This window comes from Mizuhopecten yessoensis, unplaced genomic scaffold (assembly GCF_002113885.1).
Source record: "Mizuhopecten yessoensis strain PY_sf001 unplaced genomic scaffold, ASM211388v2 scaffold10771, whole genome shotgun sequence".
Taxonomy (NCBI): Eukaryota; Metazoa; Mollusca; class Bivalvia; order Pectinida; family Pectinidae; genus Mizuhopecten; species Mizuhopecten yessoensis.
In genome coordinates this window covers 1986110-2011457 of record NW_018408713.1, presented here as the reverse complement: position 1 = coordinate 2011457, position 25348 = coordinate 1986110, and the positions used below count along the sequence as shown (strand labels likewise).

General features: G+C 36.6%; 1 protein-coding gene across 1 annotated transcript in view; it reads right to left on the bottom strand.

The window, feature by feature from the left end:
• Window positions 1-7381: 7381 nt before the first annotated feature.
• Window positions 7382-25348, bottom strand: part of LOC110462301 — a 31768-nt gene continuing 13801 nt past the window's right edge. The window contains exons 2-16 of the mRNA XM_021516213.1: window positions 24550-24669; window positions 24168-24236; window positions 23823-23966; window positions 19739-22555; window positions 18459-18683; window positions 18058-18222; window positions 15166-17129; window positions 14188-14320; window positions 13784-13872; window positions 13198-13384; window positions 11479-11601; window positions 10663-10874; window positions 9807-9975; window positions 9364-9492; window positions 7382-8926 (exon numbers count right to left, since the gene is read on the bottom strand). Of these exons, the coding sequence (XP_021371888.1) occupies window positions 8448-8926; window positions 9364-9492; window positions 9807-9975; window positions 10663-10874; window positions 11479-11601; window positions 13198-13384; window positions 13784-13872; window positions 14188-14320; window positions 15166-17129; window positions 18058-18222; window positions 18459-18683; window positions 19739-22555; window positions 23823-23966; window positions 24168-24236; window positions 24550-24669 (7025 nt within the window). The 3' untranslated portion in view covers window positions 7382-8447. The remainder of the gene's footprint in view (window positions 8927-9363; window positions 9493-9806; window positions 9976-10662; window positions 10875-11478; window positions 11602-13197; window positions 13385-13783; window positions 13873-14187; window positions 14321-15165; window positions 17130-18057; window positions 18223-18458; window positions 18684-19738; window positions 22556-23822; window positions 23967-24167; window positions 24237-24549; window positions 24670-25348) is intronic.

Genomic DNA, 25348 nt, shown 5'->3' with positions numbered 1-25348 from the left:
CCTCCTAGGTACAGTATGTGATCACAAACTACAACTCCTAGGCACAGTATGTGATCACAAACTACAACTCCTAGGCACAGTATGTGATCACAAACTACAACTCCTAGGTACAGTATGTGATCACAAACTACAACTCCTAGGTACAGTATGTGATCACAAACTACAACTCCTAGGTACAGTATGTGATCACAAACATCAATACTACTACAACTCCTAGGTACAGTATGTGATCGCAATACTTCTATAATGCCCGGTGTCACTGGGGGAATAATCTATAATTTGTTTGGATAATTCCCTAATTGCTGTTATCACATTTATTGAATTTTTGTTTTTACTATATCACTGTATATACTACTTTCCCAGTTTCTAATTTCAAACGGACTTTCACATGAACACACGACTTTGTTGATGATTTTCTTCAAACGAGTGTGGAACTACCCTTGGGTACTTTAGGAAATCCTTGAATGTTTTTAAAACATAAATCGTTACCTCCAGTTATTAACAAAACGCTTGCTGATATAACATTTAATGTAAACCATTCCATGAACAAATTACGTCATTCAATATATTTCACAGCCAACTGTACGATTATATAGCTATTGAATATCTATAAGTCACATCTTATCAATGAAAGAAAATATTTAGAAAGGCTGATACAATGAATATAGTTTAAGCGGGTTGTCATTTTCGCGGAAGAATTTCATCACGAAAATCGCGAAAATTAGAGCCCCACGAACAAAACAAATTTTATAGTAATTCATTTAAGTGTTGAAGAAATTTTGAGGGTTTCGTATTTGTTTTAAATTCCCCGACTATAAAACTGACATTGTATTACCAACATGTCTTTACCAGACAGCCCCTGATGAATGTCGCCCATTCTCAATATTTTTCCTGTCATAAAACGGATGTTAATAACAGTATGAAAACTAGATAGGTTATTATATTTTTGTATTTTTGAACGCGATTCGATAAGTGTTTTAACTGGTGACCATTCCCCATATTTTGCTTTATGACATTAGAATGTGCTTTACTGGCATAACACGACGGTTTTAACTACATAACAGTATTTGCCCAATCAATTAAACTTGTTTACTAGCTTATGGAAAGGAACAAGGAGTTGTTGTAAACTCGTTCACTAGCTTTAAATGGAAAGGAACAAAGAGTTGTTGTAAACTCGTTCACTAGCTTTAAATGGAAAGGAACAAAGAGTTGTTGTAAACTCGGTTTTCATGATGAATGATTTGCTAGCTCTTGTGGTTACAATCCATGTCACAAATTGTTTTAGCTTTTGTATGTTGCTTTCAAATTGATTTGTTATATATCCTTAGAAACTGTGTACAATGAATGTACGCATATATACATTAGTTAGCGGTCCATACATTTTTGTACAATGTACGTATATATACATTAGTTAGGGGTCCACACATTTTTGTCCAATGCGTATTATCAAAAAGGTTCTCAGCTCGCCTTTTATCTCGGGGGTTTGAAATGTATTTTGAAAAATGTTCGCGAGTTATTTTGTAAATTAAAAAAAAGAGGTCATTTGAAGTTGGACACAGTTGGTTGTAACTGTCGCAGAAATATTAGAAGTTATGATAATTACAAAGGTTGCCGATTCTAACATACCACCAATAATACTGAAAGTAACTACACTAAAATTTAGTTATTGTGATACTGGTGCGAGACTATGTTGCATAATATCTTATTAATTGATGCTTTGTGATGCTTTATTTTTATATTTTGCTAAATCCATATAACGACTGTTCGATGAAGAGTTTACCTGTTAAATGTGATATTTGAATAAATCCAAAACGTATTACTTTTTAATTGTATTCAGGTTTTTCCCCACTGGCAACCATTTGAAATGAGACATCAACATTACGGTTACGTTGGTGATTGTGTCGACTTGATATCGACATTAATTGTCACGTTCCGAAAACTTTTGCCAAATATTACCGAAATATTATATGTTAAAGTCACTGTATGAGGACCTCTTTTGATTCTGACTGCATTATGAAATGAGCAATTGAACGCGTCCCCTGATGTCTTTTGCAACAATACCGTCAATAGAATTAATTCCAGCAAAGGAACCAGCATTTTGTCGGCGCGGTCAATGTAAAAGAGCTGTCTCATCGACCAGAAAACACCGTATTCACTCAGGGAAATATTCAATTGAAATAAAATATCCCCGCTTCCGGCAAAACCTATGATTTTCCATGACGTCTTCAGTTGGTCAGATCCCCTCCGAATGACGTCACGTTTTAACTAAGACAATGGTTGGTAAGAAAGCATTGTTATAAACAGATTTAATTCATCAAAACTTCTTACAAATAAAAAACAATTAAGATAATTCCGATTCATATATATCTTAGATGTTTGTTATTTACCAGTGCTAGATTTCTAAGTATTTTTCGGTTACGCACAGAAATTATCAGTATTTTTGGTATAAACAATAGGTTTCCTCGTGCCCGTTATATCTGTTCTACTTCACTTATGACCACACACACAAAATAACGTGTCATTTTGTGATTTATTACAATTCAATTGGCCAAGGTGACTATTACGCTAAAAATCTAGGTATTCGTTATATGGAAATTGTACCATAGGTTATCATTGGGAGTTATATCCGAAAATGATGTTAGAATATCCCTTTATCCCACATGGTTGATTCTTTTTCTCCAACTCCCTCTCCAGAATTCTGGTAAATAACAATTAAATCAACACAAAGGTTTTTATAAAGAGCAGATAAGATATAGTGTAACAAAAGATCTCTTTGAAAAGAAAGCACAGCAGACTTTGCTAATTTCCGTAAAACAATGATAGTTACGACTGCACCTGGACGGTAGACAGGCTTCCAGTGATCAAATTGTTCTTTTCGTGATACCGTTTATAATATTGTGACGTCATGCTTCACATATAACGTCAGTCAAAAAGATGAACTGAACCATTTAACTTAAACGATTAGTTTTCGTGTACTTCCTAGTCTGGAAAAATGTAGTTCCCGAACTACAGGTCGCTGATGATCAGGAATGCTGGCATGAAAGTTACACGTGTCTATACAGTACCGTATGAGGTAAAAGTGTGTCTTGCTTATGCAGAGGTAAGAATATAGTAATACCATTTCATTCCTTAATATAGATATTCATATTGCAAATATAATCACGGACTTAGATAGCTTCTAATCTAATTCCGTGATAAACTGAACGTACTCGATGATTTATCTATTTACCAAAACAACAATCACACAATTACTGTATTTGTATTTAACTTACTTTAAAAATAAGATGAACCACACACAGTAAGACGATTAAGTTTAATGGGTACAAGTATTTATATTGTATCATCAAAAAGCTTCGAGAGTAATCATATTATATACAAAGAACTATATTGAGTACTGCATCAACATGATAATACGTCATAGCTTAATGCGTACCTATTTAGCTATATCATCAAATAAATGTTAAGGATTATTAGCATGCTATATAGAAAGAAATATAAGGACGTCGCCAAACATTGTGTAATACATCATAGCTTAATGCGTACCTATTTAGCTACGTCGTTTAATACTTAAGGTTATCATGCTATATAGAAACAACTGTTCCGTCTTTGCGCATTGCAGAGTTATCTTCTCTTGGGAGCAGGTATTGATTGTTACGTCATTGGTTTGTGTGAGAAAATTACGTCGTTTTCTCAAAAATTGATGACGTTCCTCTCACAAACATGTGACGTAACAATTAATACCTCCTCCCAAGAGAAGATAACTCTGCAATACGCAAAGACGGAATAAGAACTACACCAAACGTTGTGTTATACGTCATAGCTTAATGAGTACAAAGTAGCTACGCCATTGAATACTAAAGGTTATCATGTGATATAGAGCGAACTTTAAATACTTCTCCAAACATTGTGTGGTACGCCATAGTATAACTGGTAAATATCTTGTAATCCATGCAGAAAATCGATCGAAATGACTTTTTGTGGTTTCACATTGGTAGGGGTAAATTACTTAGGGATCCTTGTCATACTGCCAAAACTGTAACTAAGTATTGGAACCTGTTTTGTTTTTTCTTTACTAGCTTATTCCGTCTTTGCGTATTGCAGAGTTATCTTCTCTTGGGAGCAGGTATTGATTGTTACGTCACTTGTTTGTGAGAATAACGTCATCAATTTTTGAGAAAACGACGTAATTTTCTCGCACAAACCAATGACGTAACAATCAATACCTGCTCCCAAGAGAAGATAACTCTGCAATACGCAAAGACACTATAGCCTCGACAATAGAACCGGAAGTAATATATCGCGGGGCATTTATGAAAATCAATAAAGATGCAATGAACAAAATATAATCAACAAAAAAAGTTCTAAGTGTAAAAAATTCAGCGAAGCAAGACCGAGATTCCAATCACCGATTTTTCAGATTGGTATACTCTCACAGTAACTGATTGAGCTGCCCAGACCAAATGTATCACACTTATATCCAAACGGAAGTTATTCAACCATATGTAAAATACACGAAAAAACATATCACAGGAAAATATATTAAAAACAATTTCCTGATTATGGCAGGGGGTCAAAAAGTCGTGTTTAACGTGGCAAAAGTATCTGATTTCTTCAATTACTTCCTTATAAATGAGTTATGTCCCTTAAACCGATTGTTAACCATCAATTTACAGAAAAATATCTACTTTAGTTTATAAGATATGGTCATTTTTTATCACATGAGAAAAGCGAAAGCCTGAATTTTCATTCAAAGTGATTTATTATTGATATTATTATTTCAAAGTTGCTTTTAGTAAAGTCAATTAAAATGTTGATGTATTTCTTGATCATAGAATAATGTGAAGAATCATAGTAATTCTTCTGAACTTTGTAAACCTTGTATAACAAATATTTTCATTTTTCAAAAAGCGAAAAAATTGTGTATGCTTCCTTTATTTTATTACAAAGTAGTTTCTATAGAAAAAAGGAGTTAGACAGGGGGTGCTAATTACCGTTACCAATTTCGAAAAGGAAAACTGATGTCATTCCTTTCGTTTTAATAGAAAAAATGTAAAATGATACTCTTTACAAATTATATCAACTCTTTTGTGCTTCGTTTGTTTATTATGGGGAGTAATGGTCAATATCAACACAGAATATTTTTATACATACGTCATAAATTAATGTTTAATTTGTTCAGCTTTGTTTATTTGTTGGTTTTTGTGCGACAAATTTTACCTTCATACGTCCTTTATCAATTTTACATTTTCATCATGAAAAATCAATCAAGCAACATTCCTTTGTATATTATCTGAAAACAGTGTAAAAGTGACAGAATGAATTCTGCATAGTTTTACTTTACATTTATATTAAAGTAGTTGTCAGTTTATTTTTCTTCTAAATTCAATTTTAAAATAATCATAACATTCGTGAATTTTACCGATACTTAATGTTGACCCCACAAAATCATTTGAAACAACATTCAGTCTAAAATGTCAATCATTAAAGAATCCAAAAGCAACGAAGGTTTTATTTTTTGTTAAAAAAAAATCCGATTCTCCCTCCTCCACAATTCGAATGATAATATACGTTCAGGGGACATATCTCAATCATAAGTAATTTGCTTCAATTAAGACGAAAACATATATTTATATTCATAAGACAACTATTTTTCGTTCCCCTGTCGTAATTGACAATGTATTAAATATTGAAACAAAGTTTCATAATAATTCCCACTTAAAATGCAATGTGCTTAGTTTAGTGTTCGAAACGGTAGAATTGAATATTTTTCAATGGTTTAATTCGATTTGCAATTAATGAAATTTACTCATATCATATTAGGAGCACCAAAAGCCAAATTTCGACCATACGTTTGCATTAGATTTTTCGTAAGTAATAAACAGAACATTGCTGTACCGACCAAGGGACCTTAAAATAGACTTACAGGAGTCCGTTCTTTAGTTCCAAGACAAAAACTAATTGTAAGTCTTTCGTCTAAAATAAAACTACTGTGCTATTTGTCATCTTTATTTTCTAATTAACACCTGCCAATCATGTAAGTAATACACAAGGAATAATATAGAGGATTTTGATTGGTTTAACGGGACCGTTCTTTACGAATAAGACAGTCTCTGATTGGTCATAAAGAATAACATGACGAGGTATATGATGTATGGGTGGTTTGACACTTATTTCCATTTTTTTTATATATTGACTACATTTAATTGAGATACCGGGTCCTTTAATCGTTATCTATAACCTTATGTCAGAACTGGAAAAAGCAGAACTTTATTGAACACTCATTACGCTATAAACGATACACGCAACACACATACATAAACAAAACAAGGTTCAGTTACTACCTCGATACTCCGGGGGACATAAACACTTACGCTCTTTGCACCCCTGGCATATAAGTCATGACCAAATCGAAGGTTCTATATGCGTCATCGTGTAGATGATACAAGTAAAACAGGTTTGATCCTTTGGTGAACATCAAGAGAACTGCGCGGCCGCGTAACGGTACAATTGACAGGCTTTGAAGTCGTGTGTCGCTCCTCTGTAATCTTCTAAGCGCAGGTATCGGCCTAGTGATTGGTCAGGTTGTTTTTTTTTACCTGAAAACCAATCAATTTGCAAGCCTTCGTTGTTGTAATGACATATTCCAGGGGTGCAGGGAGCGAAAGTGAGCGTAACCCCTCGAGTATCGAGGAAGGTTGAATTAGAGAATGAAATGTTTGCATCAACATTTCAGAAAGCTACATAGATTCATCCTCGATATCCAGGGGTTACGCTCACTTTCGCTCTCTACTCCCCTGGAATATGTCATGACAAAATCGAAGGCACGAAGGTAGCTGTTTGATTGGTTTCAGGTAAAAATAACTGACCAATCGCTAGGCTGATACATGTCCTTTGAAGATTACAAAGGAGAGATGCCCGACTTCAAAGCCTGTACATTTTTACCGTTACCTGACCGCGAGGTTCTTTTGATGTACATCAAAGGTTAGAACTAGTCTTCTTGTCTCTTTAACAAGGTGGCGCACACTGACTGATCCTTCAATTTTACTATGACATATTTCAGGGGTGTAGATAGCGAAAGTGAGCGTAAACCCTGGATATCGAGGATGACATAGATGCTGAGCGAAATTTGTATTAATTCAAAAAAGGAATTAACATAATTTAATAGTGTGAAACGAATATAATATCTGGGAATATGTTTATGTTTTTCAGTAAGAATGATACATTCAATACATAGTTGTATTCATTTCCAATAGCTTGTTACTCTTATAGTAAAATTAACGTTCATCCATAAAAACAAATATTCTTTATAAATTGTAAACATATACATTCATTTCTAAGAACTAAATATTTTTAATATAAACTGTAAACATATACGGAACTAATACTCTTAATATATACTGTAAACATATACGTTAATCTTTAGGTACTTATATTCTTAATATAAATTGTAATCATATACGTTCATCGCTAGGAACTAATACTCTTAATATAAAGTGTAAACATATACGTTCATCTCTAAGAACTAAATATTCTTAATATAAACTGTAAACATATACGTTCATCGCTAGGAACTGATATTCTTAATATAAACTGTAAACATATACATTCATCTTTAGGTACTTAAACTCTTAAGAGTCAACTGTAAGAGGAAATCTTCCGTAGCCAACATGTAATTTGTATAACATTTACCCGTTAATACGAAGGAACTTTCTCAATAATTGTACAGTTCTCATGACAATGTTTAAGTGGTTTGATGTGACAATCATAGGGAAATTGAAATGACGAATCTTTCATTTCACTTAAACTAATGGGGCGACTTACACAATCTTTTTGAATTGAGAAATAACCATTTGATATGACTATCAATCGGTTATCAATGGAGTGATAGTTTTGGTAGCCAACGACATTTTGAGCCAAAAAAGAATTAGAAACAATTTTTGTTGTGTTTCGTGAAATATTTCATTTAACACTGTGTTTGGTACTATCTACAACCGTTTTCTCAAAAAATATGACACTACAGTCCAATATAAAACTCGTTGAACCCGAGTTCGCTGTAAGAAAACCTACACGAGTTATCGGTAAAGGGGATCCCAATCATTGTTAAATACAAGGTATATCCCGCGTGTTCACACCAGTTTTCTTGTCCGTAATTATCTCGGCGTGATTTTGATATTGGTTTTTTTCATACATAATGATTGGATGATCTCAACATTTATGTACATGAAAGAAATGTAACTATGATTGCAAAGAGCACGAATAGTGTATATTGATGATGTCAACACTGCTATGATAGTCTTGACTTCCATTTCTTAAGACATGTTTTTCGCATAAACAATGTTACCGCGGAAATCACGAAAAATCGAACCCCGCGAAAAACAACTTTTACAGCATCACTACGCTAACTTGCCGGTAAAATGTTGTCTCCAATACGTCCTCAGAATACGAAACTAAACATGTAGAAAATCGATGGCAACGTGCACGTATCGACCAGTTGAAGTATCTAATGCACTAACTTTGATCTCGGTGTCTCCAAAGTGCATTCGAATTTGTATTTCTCTTGTATTTGGAATGGCATCAGACATTATTTCAGAGATGTCGAGCGTAAGAGAGCCGCAGTTTCGCACCTTAGCATCTGTAACATATCTTGGAAGTAACACGTCACTTGAGTAAATGTTAATTTTGATGACCTTTTGGTCAGGTTGCGCTGGAGTATAACTGCGCAGAACGACGTCACCCACGGCAACAGGCTGGCCAATTGCAATAAAGGTATCGAAAACGTCAGTGCACCAATCCTGTCCTTCCCTGCTCACTTTCTTATCATCCACATGCTTATCCGAGTCGAACTTGTTGAGGATGCCCACGCCGTATGTTTGCGTGGACCTCCTCACCGCCACTATCTCAGGGTGAAGGCCGAACTGGACTGCCCCTGCATGTGGAAACGTAACTTGTATGACTATTACAATATCATGATATACATTATTATTATTTTTTTTGCTAATGTCAAAGTTTTGCAGTTCACAAAGGAATTGTATCTCTGACAAGATTACAGTGTTATATCTTCAATGCTTGTGAAATCCAACGGTTTAAAACTTGAATTTTGGTTAGACAGTTCACAATATTCTTTTATTTCCTCGTTATTACGACATTGGTTGTCTCGACTCTCCTGCTGTCCATGGTCTTATTAACTTCGACATGAAAAGGTTTGCTGTTAGTTAAAAGCAAACCACTGTCATATCTTCATATTTAATTTTAGAAAACGTATCATAATGGTAACAAAATACCTGTATCAAAAGAAAAAGAAAAAGAAAAATGGTGACAATTTACAACAACAAAATTGTCGACCAACTATTCATGACCTCTCACCTTTCAGGATGACCGTAGATGACCCGGAAGGTACCACAACATTCACGAGCTCACCAAACTCCTTTCTGATCTCGTGTTGCAAGATGGCGGACTCCGCGAACCCTCCTACCAGGAACAAGTATCTGAGATCTGCAAACACAGATGATGGAGTATAAAAGAAAACGAACAATTCCTCATTGGGTTTTTTAAGTTTGTTCTTATTTTATTTTGTGTTTTATTATTATTATGATCATGAGGAAGCCTAATTTCGTTATTCAGTATCTAGTTTATCTTTGAAATTAATTAAAGATAAAGAAGTGTTTGACTGGATGACACTTTCAAATGTAGCTACTACTTAAAATTCTACAATGCATGAGAAATGAATCCAGTTTCGGTGTAGGAATTCGATCTCTTCAATTGTGTGAACGAAATTTCTGTGTGGGGGATATTAGTGAGCCAGCTACCTCGAGCACCAGGATTATTAAGCACGTCCCCAACAGCTGACTTGATTTTGTCGAGGACTGGGACGAACAGACGGAACATGGCGTACGGGGCTAGTCTGAGCATGCCCTGTGGTGACCACTGTACATCTTTGTCGTGGAACTTCCGTATCACGTGTTCAATACTCCCCTGCTGTAATAGAAAGATAACACTATTATTATGTGTGACATTTTGGTTTACAATATATTTTCGGTTGTTAACTGGATAAAACTTAGTATTCAAATAAATAAACCGAATCGCTGTTAACCTCCGGATCACACGGGTCAAGGATTATATAATCGTTTAGACCTTCCAGTACGAATTACATTTTCTTTCCTTTTTCCCCCCCTTTTAGTTCTGACTAAACTTCATTGTATTGTGTAAGCAATTTGGCATAAATTACTATATTTATCCTTTCTGTATGATTTACATTCTGCCTTTTCCTTCCAGGACTGATCAAAGTTCGTCAGTTTCATTTGGCAAAATCTGTCATTTCAGTATTCAGTTTGTTCCTTTATCGTTCATAAACGCCTTCTCTCCCCTCATCAACTATAATTACGCTGTGAATTGGCTAATTATTAGCTTTGCCCCTTTGATGAATTATTGTTCTGTTTGTTCCATGAATTATTCTTCGTTTGTTCAATAAATTACCATTCGTTTATTTTTTCCATGAACTATTTTTTCATTCGTTCCGTAATTTCCTGTTCGTTTCGTTTGTTCTATGAATAACAGTTAGTTTGTATTATAACGTACTGTTTCGTTTGTTTTCAACCAAATGTTGTTCGTTTTATAAATTTCTGTTCACTTGTTTAAATATAAAGTGTTTGTTTCTGTTCTTACCAACGGCTTGTGGGCTTTCTTGTAGAAGTTGATGAATGAAAACGGTAGGGAGATATTAAGGGGCGATGCTTTGTAGGGGAACATGGAGCGTTTTTTGGCTTCAAAATTCATCATGAGATCAATCCAACCTGCAGGGCATTTGTGTCTGTACTGGTCAATGAAGACGTGTCCGAATATACTGACCAGCAACGTCACAAAGGCGCGGTCAACACCTGTGAAAAGGAAGACTAACTACAACAGGGCAACATTCCTAGAAGCATATCAGGTTTTCCAAACATTCATATTTCCAAAAATATATTAACAATTGTTCTAGTTACAACAGAAAATAAAAGGATGACATTCTGATGAGATGTCTAGTACTATTGGTGCTCGATCCGAGCGCTGAGTAGACGACTTCTTGGATTGTTTTCCTGGAACCAGCGCCGGACTTTTGGAATTGCTTACCGTATTCCTTTGTATCCTCTAATCCTATCTTTTCTCTTTTACTCTCAGACGCTTCACTAAAAGATACCATTCAGTTTGTTATCAACTAACTACATTGATGTGGTAGACCTACTTGCATAACTTCAGCATGTGTCGCAAACAAACTGAACCATGAACAGCTTAATGTAAATAATTAAATTATCTATGAAGACACTGAATCACGTGCTACCGATGTGGTAGAATAGATATAATTAATAGTTGTTTTATGGTAAAGTGGGAAACCGGGATTCAAAATTCGAAAAAAACCTTTTCCCGTTGTTTTCTCTCCCTCTTTATTCATTGCACCATAACAAACAAACAAATATTAATTACTTCTGAATTCAAACTACTGACCGACAGACCCGTACGCTCCACCGCTGGCCTTGTATATCTCGCCCAGATGTCCAGAGCTGTCCAGTTCATGAACTGTAATGTCCACTGTCCCTCCACCACAGTCCACCACCATGTACCTCACACCTTCACAAAATAAAATGCTGTGGTCAATGTCGATGGACATTCAACAACGGACTATATGTTCATATAAACGGTTACCTCCCTTTAATTTCTTATTGACTATACCTAGAACAGTTGTGTCAGGACTCTCTCGTTAACTACATAGATTAATCAGTCAGAGCGATAGTAAAGCGACAACAACCTGAAGTACAGGGTTCGAATCCCGGTCTATCCTAACTCTAAACACTCAGAACACTGTTATTGATTGTAAATGCATATCTCTTTTATTGCATCTTGATTTTATTTATTTTCGTACAAGTCCGTAAGGTATGGTTTTATTTTCTGAATTGACACAGCACGCCGGGGGAAAACGCCAGTTTCCAATGCTTAGTTATAGTGTTAAAAATGGTTCGAGAATCATTAACATACAATTTACACGTAGACTTGCTTTATCTCAAGTATAAGTAGCATCTGATGGTTGACTTATGCAATTTCCAGGTAAATGAACGTTTTTAATTGAAACAAAAGGATTTTACATTACATTGGTCGATCTCATGAGATGAGGAATTAAGCTGGACATGAGACAAAATTCAACATGAACTGCTTCAATGTAAAAAAAAATATAGATTACAAAAAATAAAGACAACATAGTCAGCAGATCAGTTTTGTTCTATGCGAGACAACATTTGGTCTAAACCACACACATCAATGACGTGTGTATCAATCGTAAAGGAAGTGACGTGTTCTATCAATATATCCCAGGGTTCCTTGTGCTATACTACTGTCCATTTTCTGGAAACTCTTTTTCATATGATAGTCCATATCCGTACACCAGTTTGTCTCCCATTGCTATTTATAAAAGTTATTTCCCTTCGTTCTAAGCATAATATGGATTGGGTGCGAAGAATACCGTGCCACCTTCAGTCATAAAGTAGGACACAACATGCCTATCATTTTCCTCGAATCTGAAAAAGATGTGTTAGGGTCTCCAATACAGGGACGCACTTTAGACTGGGGACTAATATGGTTTGAACCACGTATTCCCGGTCAAGTTAGAAGAAAGGAAGAGACCAGTTCGTCACAGGTAATATTTGAAAAAAGGGTTTCAGGTATACTGTGTACCTCTAACACGTGTGTACATTTGACAAAAACTCCGTAGTGTGCCGTGGTATCGTGCATTTCTTTTTATTATAATTGGTGACATAGATGAATATCATTTCAGTTCAGGCATGCAGTGAATTCATTTCACATGTGCATCTACCTGCATGCGTGAGCATGCGCGTGCGTTTGTGCTACATGCATGTATGCTACCTTTCATGACCGTTTCCAAACTCTCGTGAGATTTCCACTGTTCTCGAGATAAAAATGTCACATCTGCAAATCAATTCAATGTTAACATAGCATGAAATATTATTTTATAAATGTCATAAAGAATGTCAAACGAGTACGTTTTCAGTTTAAATCTATATTTTTCAACAATAACTTATATGGTTGAACATCCAACCTGTCAAAAAACAGTCTGACAATAAGATCATCCAAACCAAATTGTTCAATGTGTTGTTCAATACCAGGAATTCTTTTACATGACCATACACATTCATGAGTTACGTAGCATCTTACCGGATACGTGGTCATCAACAGCCGAGTCCTTATTCAAACATTTAAACGGTTGTCCCATCCAGGGCGCATGACGTGGTACATCTATCAGAGTTTGATGCCGCTTTAACTTCCGGCAGTATACTGACGCCACTTCAGGTTCAAGAGCGATCAACAGTTGGTCCGGATAATCGTTGGCTACTAGACCAGCCTTAAATGGGGAATCAGAAAGGTTCAGTTAATTGTTCATAATAAGGAGATACCGCACAGGGAAATATAGCGAACGATCGAAAATTCAAGATCTCTTTTAAAAGGTTCATTATGATGATTTAAATTGACACCATTAATTTTGTGTCGGCCCAGATCTATCATCGCAATTCTACTATTTAAATGATTTGTATCTTTGTACATGTAGTAATTTTGCGAAACGTGTTTCTACAGCTAAACAAACATAGCAGTCATTCTTTTGTGATGCTTTGAAGCTTTCGAAACCTTCCTTCGAGTTTTTGTTCATTTTTACGAAATTTTATGAAGTAGAAAGAACATCAACGTATGTCAGAACAAAAAAAAAAGGTGTGTGGGGGTGGGGGTGGGGGTGGGGGTAGCTTACTTCATATGCTGCTTGTCTCATGAACTGCTTAGCAGATGGCCGCCAAATTGCGGGAACGGTCAGTATCCATCGGATGTCTTCGGTCAATACTATTGGTAAAATATTAAGGAATATCGTAAATAGCAATACTGATATCTATCGGATATCTTCCGGTGGTGTTGTTGTCAATATAGAGGGTCATTATACATTGAATTTCCTCGCTTTTTAATGATGTAAATGTGGAGATATTCTTATTGATCGACAGCATTTTATTGTATTCGGAGGTCCTCTGGAGTTACCAATTGTAATATAGAGGAAACAGAAATTTTAACTCAAAATGATTTTAAATGAGTTTATAAATTGCATATTTTCAGCAGTTTTTAAAATCAATCACCATAAAATCCTATACAAGTTTTAAAAATTACCTATTCGGCCACACTGGTCACCCAATTCCCGTAGTGCGTGGTCTTTGAAGAAAGCGAGCACCAATGAGAAGATAGACAAGGCCTTCACCTGTCGGCCATTACTAGCACCGATAGTGAGGTCGGTACCCAATTCCTAGGGGAAACAAGTATGACCTCTCTTTATTTATTTATTTTACAATTTGTTTGTTAGTTGGTGTCCTTGTAACAGCTTAAGTCACAAAAGGATGGAAAAAAATCGAATAAGACAAAATGATACATACTCTCTTGAGATAAATAATATCGACATTCTGTTTCCAGGAAAGATCTTTGATAAATATAAAATTGTGTCAAAGTAATATTCTTTGGAATTTTTTTTTGTGAAGCTTTTAAAATAAAAAATAGAAAAAGAGCAAAAAAACCCACAATAATTAAAAAATATAATTTAATCTGTAATATTTTATATCCTTTCGCAGTATCCATGACATACAGTGTACTGGTATACAATCTCTAGACGGAAGAAATTCCAACATAATATTTTCTTATATAATTAAATGTATTTTCACTCAAACAACCGAATATAGTGCGTCAACCATGAATGAACAAAGCGACTATGTATCATTAAACTATATATACTATACAGACAGTAGCTTAATATCATAAAGTTAAGGCTGTATACTATTTTACACCATATACCTGTCCATTGTGTTTTGAGTTATATAGCTTAGAAATGTTTTAGATGAATAATTGTAATTCAAGCACTGAGGATAAGTATAAATGAATTATTTCATACCTTTCAAGTTTGTTATTAAATAAGAAGTCGAAACGAGCTGTCAATTTAGATTTCTCGCCTTGGAACTTTTTTGTAAAATGACTACACATAATAAAAAGGTATAGCATATATAGGCCAAACTATTTACTAGCATGTAAGATATTTATAAAGCAGCAACATCCGGATTTATAATCAAATTGACAGACAGACTTGTTCTTAATGCAACTTACAGATTCTTGTTGTAGCCTCATTTTGAATTTTTCGAAATAAACCCACGAATTGGCATCATCCGGCTCGAGGTCGTGATATGTGTTTCGAGCAGTGAACCCGAACGAGTGGAACGCGAGGTCAGGGGTCAGAAGCAAACATGTGGGCGTTTTCTCATTGATAACACCAGGATCTCCACCCTCCCATTTCCTCATCATAAACACTTGATTGGGGTCAGAAGTGAAACAGTAGGCATAGCCGCTGTATGTTGTGCCCAAGTCTATAGCTACTATGGCAGAGTGTCCCTGATGACGTCGGACCTTCCTGACGTCATCTCGCCACACCCCTAAAAGGTCATCTTTTGTCTGTTCACTTGGTTGTCGAACCATTCCCGACGCCGTAGATGAAATCGACCGACGTTTTTCTTGTGTTTCTGTTTCTGATGTTGAACTTGGTCGGTGAATCTTCCCTTTCTCCTCCTTTGATGATGAACTCAGTCGGCGGTCATTCATTTTATTTTCATCTGACGATGAACTAGGTCGGTGATTCTTCCTTTTCTCCTCATCTGATGATGAACTTGGTCGGTGGTTCTTCTGTTTCTCCCCCTTTAAAGACGAACTCGGTCGTCGATCCTTTTGTTTCTCTTCGTCTGATGATGAACTCGGTCTGCAGTTCTTCCTTCTCTCCTCGTCCGATGAAGAACTCGGTCGACGGATCTTCCTTTCCCCATCTTTTGATGATGAACTCGATCGGCGGTTCTTCCTTCTCTCCTCATCTGATGATGAACTTGGTCGGTGGTTATTCTGTTTGTCCCTCTCTGAAGACGAACTCGGTCGTCGGTTCTTTTGTTTCTCTTCGTCTGATGATGAACTCGATCGGCGGTTCTTCTTTCTCTCCTCGTCCGATGATGAAATCGGTCGGCGGTTCTTTTTTCTCTCTTCGTCCGATGTTGAAAACGATCGGCTGTTCTTCCTTCTTTTCTCGTCCGATAATGAACTCAGTCGGCGGTTTCCCCTTTTTTCATCGTTTGATGAGGAACTCTGTCGGCGGTTCTCCTCTTCTTCGTCGTCCTTCGATTTTGGAGGTCTCCCTATATTCTGGTCCATTTTATCTAAGGGGACACTCGGCCGAGATTTCTTAATTATCTTATCACAATTTGCATTTGGATAAAGGATGTTCTTTTTTTCTTCGTCTGATGATAAGCTACATCGGCGGGTTTTCAGACTATTTTGGTCTAATGGTATGGAAGGTCGACGTGTTTTCATTTCGTCTACGCTGGATGAAGATTTACGTCGGCGGCGGGGCTGCTTTTTGTCTTCATCTGAAGAAGATTTACCTCGGCGGATTTGTTTTTTGTCTTNTTGTCGACGCTTTTTCTTTTTGTCTTTGTCTGATGAACTGCTACACCAGCGAATTTTCTCTTTGCCTTCGTTTGATAAACTGCTTCGTCGGCGATTTCTCATTCCGTCTTTGTCTGATGAAGTGCTACTTCGGCGTGTTTTCCTTTTGTCATTGTTCGATGAACTGCTTCGCCGGCGAGCTTTTCGTTTGCCTTTGTCTGATGAACTGCTACGCCGGCGGGTTTTTCTTTTGTCTTGGTCTGGTGAACTGCTACGCCGGCGGGTTTTTCTTTTGTCCTTGTCTGATGAACTGCTACGCCGGCGAGTTTTTATTTTGCCATCGTCTGATGAAGAACTGCGTCGGCGATGTTTCTTTTTGTCTCTGTCTTGCGAAGTTCTACGTCGTCGGGGTTTAACTTTGCCTACATCAGAGGACCTGTTAGGTCGGCCTAATTTTTCTTTATCTGATGACGAGTCACTTCGCCGATGTTTCTTCTTGTCTTCGCTTGATGACCTACTTGGTCGGCGATGCTTATCTTCTTTATTGCCATTAATTTTATATTGATAATTTTGTTCCAATAACTCTCCTCTAAGGGTCGGACTTTCTGTGAGCGGATAAACTTTTGTTGTCGGCGCGATGACGTCATCTGCAGAAAATGGAAACATAACAAGCAAGTTTACAGGCATAATTTCTTGTAAATTGAAGAAGAAAAAAAACATGCTTGTTTACATTACAATTACTTTAATCTTTTGTTCAATTTCGTATTTCATATTTATCCATAGAGCATAGACAGGAGGGAAGAACTTCAATCATGATAAAGATGATAAACAATACGCTTCTAGATCATCAATACAGTGGAACTTCATTGATCTGGACACCTTGAATAATAATCAAATCTCATGAGTGCATCTTAAGTATGGGGACTAATGTAATTACTCATATAAAAAATAGTTTTGAGCGTTGTGCGTTCTTGTTTTCTTTCTTTGTATGTGTGATGCTTTCTTTGTTTATTTTATACGTACACCTCTAAATATAAATTCGGTAAAAAACAAAACAGATCTTAAAATATCGTGCATCTTCGGAATTGTGCGTCGCACAATGCATTGCAGTACAATGAACTTCCAAAAGGGCAAATCACTAAAGAGATACACGAGATTGTTATCGACCATGTTTACTATTTAACTTATGTTATAAATGAATAGCTTATGAAAGCGCAATGTTTAGCAGACATTACATATAATTATATAAACTTATTTGTATTTACAACAATTATGATCCACGTTATTTCAGCTTAAATTAATCACTCTTGTTGGTCATGATGAAAGCGCGCGAGGGTCTTAAAGTGGTAGGAAATCGGAATACCAAGAGAAAACCCACGTGGTCGGGCAGGTGACCCAATACATGTTCACGTCCTATCGGGGAATTGGTGACCATCCAACATTACATTACATGTGGGAACATTAAAGATCGTTTTACATATAAAAAGTCAGAAGTGTGGATAACTTATCTTATATGAAACTGTTTCAGACTGTTGGGTAATACTAGAATGTCTTTATATTGATTCAAATATTCACCTGATATATCACGAGCCGCTTTCTTACTCCTTGTATCCATAATGGAGCCTTGAGCTTCCACGGAATCACAGTTACTTGAAGATATACGCCTGCTTTTGGGAAATTCCTTTTGGTGTTGCCTCAGAAACTCCAGGTCGATCGTGTCTCTGTCCTTAATCAAGCTACCTAGAAACACATGGAGTAAACACCCTAAAAATATCTTAATTAATTCAATAAATCGGATATATAATTCTTAAAACAAATGAATAGTTAACAGAAAAAAAATGGATTTTCTTCCGAAAAAATCGAGAAAAAAATGATATATTCTTCTCTACATGAATACAATATGCTTAATTCTATATCTTGTCTTTTCCGAAAGCAATGAAAGCAAAAGGAAAAGAAAAATAACTTGAAAGACAAACCTTCTAAAATAGAATCATATACACTCTGGATATCTTTGTTTCTGAAGGACGGTGATGAAATATCGGTCTTGACAGGTTCTGAACAGTCCAGACTAGATAACGAGGAAGTGGAAGACTTCCGGTTCTGTTTGGATGACTTCCGGTTATTTTTCTTTGTCTTCCTGTTCCTTCTCGGAGGGGGTGTTGGTGGGATGTCGTTCGACCTGTTGTCGTTTGGGCTCGATTCTATGTAAAACAACAGGTAAACAGATGTCTATGACTCGCTCCTGAGGCCATGTGTCCGATAGGTCACGGGACCCCAGGTAATTACACATGGCGGGTTTATATAATTAGTTTTACTGAGGAAGGCCAAAGAAAAGGCGAAATAAACAACATCGGAACAGATACAGCATTTAAATTCACTTGATGTAAATCTGCCTTTCATTATCATGAAATGCAAAATGAATCAAAATGAACCTATTTTGGATAACATTTAGACTATCATTTTACATACAGCATAACATTATTATGTATTAATGAGGAAGAATACAATATTTAAAGGTTGAAATGAGGTCATCGTTGACATCATCGTGTTATACAGCTGACCCTACATTATAAATGTGATCTAAATGACCGCTTCGATTTTTTCCTCGAGTAGAAAATCCCAAATTCTTTAAATTTCTTTTACATGTATTTAATGGAATATAGATAAAATTAGATTAAAGGCATCAGCTTTGGATATAGAAGATACATGTTATATTTTTAACATATTTTAAGTGCAGAATATCACCGAATCGCGATATGATGAGGAAGGTAAAAGAATTTCGATTTTATTTTAAAAGTCTTGAATTTAAACACATTTCATTGTTCAATTGGATACAAATAATTGGACTCAAATTATAAAGTCATCTCCTGTCAACGATTCGATAACAAGTAGTTCATAGACAGACAGTTTCAAATTATTAAGAGGGGAGTATCTCAAATTAATGTATTGGTAACTAGTTTATATTCAAAATCTTTTGCTGGGTTTAATTAAAGCTTTCACGTATCTAAATATATTTTATATCACAATTCGAATCCTAAGAATGATAAAAGATTTTAAATTACAATTTTACAAAACAACATTATACGTTTTACAAAGAAAGATAAAGAAAACATTTTCTCGTTTTGCTTTAAATTTGACCGAATCACTTCGAAAATAATATTATATTCATTTTTGTAGGAATCGAATATCTAGTAGAATAATAAAAAAAATGGAGACTGGACAGCACTTTTTTGACAATATCGAAAAAATTAGTTACCTCTTACAACTATGACGTCATACACGCATTCCGGAATTTCGCTTCCCTCTGAAACGCTTATGACGGTGTCTTTGGTTTCAAAGTCAGGCTCTCCATTTAGTTTCGGCTTGGTTTCGTCTGTCTCCCGGTCATGTGACCTATTAGATTCTGACGAGGAGGACGAGGAGGAAGAGCTAGACGAACGACGTCGACTTTTTAAAGGCTCTTCATATATTAAGTTCTGATAGTCAGGCGATTTTTCTTGCACACCTCTTGGAGAAATTTTTATTTCCTCTTCCGGTGTCTCATATGCACCGTCAGAAAACGAGGAAGAGAAAGACGTTGATTGGTTCAAAATAGATTTTGAATCTGGTGCGACATACAATGTTTGATCGGAATTTTCCTTGATTGCAACACAAGGAATTTCTTTGATCTCAACCGCTGGATTATCACTGATTTCAACAACGGGTATTTCTTTTATTTCAACAATGGGAATGCCCTTGAGTAAAACAGATGGAATAGCCTTTGTTTCAACAATGGTGATATCTTTGGTTTCAAAAGAGGGAATGGCCTTGATTTCAGCAGAGGGAATGTCTTTGATTTCAACATCGGGAATGTCCTTGATTTCTACAGAGGGAATGTCCTTGATTTCTACAGAGGGAATGTCCTTGACTTCAACAGCAGGAATATCCTTGATTCCAACGGCGGGAATATCCTTGATTTCAACAGCGGGAATATCCTTGATTCCAACGGCGGGGATATCCTTGATTTCAAAGGCGGGGATATCCTTGATTTCAACGGCGGGGATATCCTTGATTTCAACTGCGGGAATATCCTTGATTTCAACGGCGGGAATATCCTTTATTTCAACTGCGGGAATATCCTTGATTCCAACGGCGGGAATATCCTTGATTTCAACTGCGGGAATATCCTTGATTTCAACGGCGGGAATATCCTTGATTTCAACTGCGGGAATATCCTTGATTCCAACGGCGGGAATATCCTTGATTTCAACGGCGGGAATATCCTTGATTTCAACAGCGGGAATATCCTTGATTCCAACGGCGGGAATATCCTTGATTCGAACTGCGGGAATATCCTTAATTTCAACAGCGGAAATATTCTGGATTCCAACGGCGGGAATATCCTTGATGTCAACGGCGGGAATATCCTTGATTTTAAAGGCGGGAATATCCTTGATTTCAACGGCGGGAATATCCTTGATTTCAGCGGCGGGAATATCCTTGATTTCAACGACGGAAATGTCCTTGATTTCAACGGCAGGAATAACCTTAACTTCAACAGTGGGGAGAGGTTTGGTTTCAACTGCGTAGGTATCCTTTATTTCAACAGGGAATATTCCTTCGTTTTCAACTGCGAGAGTATTCTTGATTTCAACAGCTGGAATATTCCTTATGTCAAGAGGGGGAATGTCATTAACTTCAAATGCGGGAATGTCTTTTATTTCAACTTCAGGTAGGGCTTTTATTTCAACAGTGGAAATATCATTATTTCCAATAACTGGAGTATCCCTTATTTCAACAGCAGGAATGTCCTTGATATTGTCAGTTAGACTGTGGATCGTTTCAATATTCGGTTTTATTTTTGTTTTCACATCGACTGTCGCATGAACTTCTGGCTCAGTTGTTCCTTTAAAATCTTTTTCTACTGTACCAACCTCTGAATGCGGATGTACTTTCTTTTTAGATGACTTTAAGCGTTGTTCTGACGAAGAATCAGATGACGACGATGATGATGAAGAAGACGACGATGATGAGTTTGATCGATGACGTCTTTTCTGTGGTTCCTGTTCAGCATCTAGTTCTACTGGAATTAAATCTGACTTAACTTCCGGTCTAATGTTTCCTTCGGGTGCCTGCACAATATATTTCCGGTCACATGTACTGTCAGAATTTGAGGAGCATGAAGATGAGGTAGATGACTTCCGCTTTAATGGAATGTTTTGTTCATGCAGTTTCGGTCTGTCAGAAGTGATGTCCTCCGAGGAATATTCATCTTGTGATTCCGGCTGTGTAACACTTTGGCTTCTCCTTGGTACCGGAATAGGTCTCTTGGTTTCAACTGTGTTTTGAAGTTTGTTTTCCTTTGAGATATCCTCGTCTGAGCTAGAACTTGAATCTGACGATGTATTTGACGAGGGGCTTTCCTGGACAAACACGTCGTCTTCTACTATTACCCGGAGAGGAATAACCTCTTCTGTATACGTTTCTACAACCGGATTGTGCAGATCAAGAAGCTGCGCAAATTCACTTTCAACACTCTTCACATCGCCATTGGATTTGTCAACGCCCTTTTGTTTCGAGTCGCTTAAGTGCTTTTCACTGCTACACTTGGGCGGTAAATTGTCTTTTGTCTTATCTCCTTTATGATTCACAGGATGATCTGTGCCACTTTGTTCGGGCGATGCTTTTAGATTTCGGGTTATTCTGTTTTCCAATGGATGGTCTAAACTTTCGTCAGTATTCTTCTGTTTGAGCAGGCGGCGATCTGAACCTTGCCTCGAACTAGCGACATCATCGGTATTGATAACAGGTTTTGACCGCAACTGTTCAGCACGTGGACTTGCATCTGTCCTGACGAACGTTGTGGGTTCTATTACCTCCTCCACCTGTACATCGTCTGTCGAATATTTACGGTCTGGCGTTAACCCTGCCGCTATGTCAGCTGTGGTGTAGATCAGTACGGGGTCACTGGCCCTGACGTCACGGGGTTTATCACTGACCACTGCTGGCGTAACCGCTTTCTCCTTGTCTGCTTCGGATGTTGTCTCGCCAGAAACGGTTCTTGAAATCGATTTTGGACGAGCAGCAGTTACGTCTAAATAAAACAAATAATTACATGAGAAAGCTTCTGATCGCTAAACACAATAACGAAATATCAAACGAATATTATGAACATGTCGAAACTTTAGGGAAGGCAAAATTGACAAAAACATGAAATGCAGGAAGAGATGCATGGAATTCAGTCATGATCACCCCTCACAATAACACGGTATCAGTGAGGTGTGTGATTCACTGCTCTTTGACGAAAAAACATCTGATTATTTGGTTTAAAATGTAATTAGGTGTAGCAGTTCATTATCATTTCAGTAAGATCATCTTTTACATAATGTCCGAACTATATTAGACCATATATATAATAGTAATTAAGGACTGTTCTAAAAACAGTTTTTTTTTTTGTGTTCGTTCGTTCTTGCGCTTTGTCCAGCCTCAAAGTAATGATTTCCACGACATACAGCATATGCATTCACCGCGTATTGTTTAATGGCGCGTTGTCATGGAATTTCATATATGCATGAATCATAACTCGATGGCAGGTCACGTAACACTCTTGGTCAGATTCCACGCCGAAATGTCAAGGTCAAGTCGACGGATCAAATGTCAAGTAAAACCATTCTTGGTCCATAACCTCTAATAGAGTCCAAGATTTCACCAAGAATCTTCGTGTAATGACAAGATGACGTATGACGTTACACTCTAGGGTCCCTACTCAAAAGATCATGGCGAGGGTCAAATATCAGGTAGCGTGTTAGGAACGTAACTTCTGATAGCCTCAAGGTTTCGTTTTGAGATTCCATACATGTGTGCGTCGTGACGTCAGGGTCAAATGATGTGTTGTGTAACACTTCTAGGTCTGTATCCGAAAGGTCAAGGACATGGCGAAGTGTCAAAAGTTAAATAATGCTTGTCCGGACAGTAACATTTATCACCTCACAATTTCGCTATCATGTGAGATTTCATAGATTTGTGTGTCATGACCAGACGACAGATGTCGCGTATCACAAAACCCAAAGGTCAAGATCATAAGGTGATCTTGAATGCAAGTTTAATTTGATACAGATAATTATACATATTTATTGCCACAGCCCCTTCCTAAACACATGTACGGTTTCATAATATAATCCATTGGCCTATACTTAGTATATATTTCGTAGAGTATTATAATAAGCAGCGTAAACACAACTATGAAAATAAATCGAACGTATGCCTTTAAGGGACCTTAAAAACTTAAAAATGAAATCAATCAGGCGATTCATTCATATTAACATGAGCTCTAGTAGGTGATGATGTTCTATGAGCATTACCTGGAGTCTTACACTCTGAATCCGAATTACTAAGATCAGACTGTGATGATGTCAACTTCCGGTTCCGGATTGGTTTTCCTGGTTTTTTACTCCCGTTTCCTCCGATGTCTGTCCTCGAGGAATATATGAGGTTCGGTTTTCTTACTGAATTTTAAAGTGAAAATGTTTATTTTTTAAAGTTTAATCGTATGAATGTCTTTATTACTCCTAGGAGAAACACGTTAAAAACTATATTAATGTGTTTTACATGAAGTTAAAGTCAACATCTACTGATATTTGTTCCAAATTGATCCAGGGAATGTAATGGATATTAATAAAAAAAAATCAAGACACTTGGAAATTTACCTTCAAAGTCAAGTTGGTTGTGTCCGATGTCAGATTCCTTGGCAACGTCATTGGATTTTGGGCGTGGTTCTAAAGCAGAAAAAAAGTAGTACCGCATATTTATCGCTACTTCAATGACACAAAAAAGCATGCGAATCTTTACTCTTCTTCTGATATATAAATAATATGTTAGGCCAAATAATATAAGATAATGAATATCATATTTATTTTTTAGATTGGGTTTAGTTGACGTAGAAAAACATCCACGTAACTATTCTAACCAGCATTTTGATTGCAACTTCAGCCTTCCAGTCTTCATATGACCCTGGCTGTTACAAGGAGATTGATGACTATTCAACTTTACCCTTACAAATGGCTTATCTTAATTTAAAAACAACGTTACCTAAGGTCTTTGACCTGAAGTTGACCAGCGGATAGCCGCTTCCGGAACTTTTCACTTTCGGTTTTTCAAATTCCAGCGGAAATGACGTTGGTGAAGTGTCCGCGTCATCTATAATTCTACCTGAAATGGAAAACAAAATGATGTAGGTACAGGGGCATGAAATATGCGAACAAGGAACTGAAATTTGATCCATTGTGATTGTACAGTATGTTGTGTACCACCTCCCTACATCGTTAGTGGATGTTTTCATAGTATGTAAATAATAGTAAGTGTCTTTAGTTCCGGTAAAATTCTAGTTGAAATGTAATATAAATATTGTAGGGAAAGGACTTTGTATAAGTTGTAATACTTGTTTCCAATCCCGTTGCTGTAAAAAAGGGCATATAATACACGTTTAAAAGGAAGGCCGTTAAAAGAATCGCAACACTATATTCTATTGTCCCACAATTGGCCGTTATCATGTGGCGGTCCGGTGCATTGTTTCGATATTGGACATTTGTCATAAATACAGATTTTGCATGAAGTCGGTTGTGAAAAAACAATTTCCGGTGTTACGGCTTTTTCTAGTGCCATCCTTAATCCATAATCATACACGTGTTAGCGTTGAAATATGACCCCTAAATACAGATAAAAACAAAAACCTGTGATGCTTTTTGTTCCGGAATGGTCAGTACCTCAGCTATACACCTACCTGTGTTGTTCGTCGAATGACCACTATAGGTAAGCGTAAGTATGTGTTCGCATGCCTCATTAACATAAATTATTAATAAAGCAATCAAATGGCCGCCCTAATTAACCT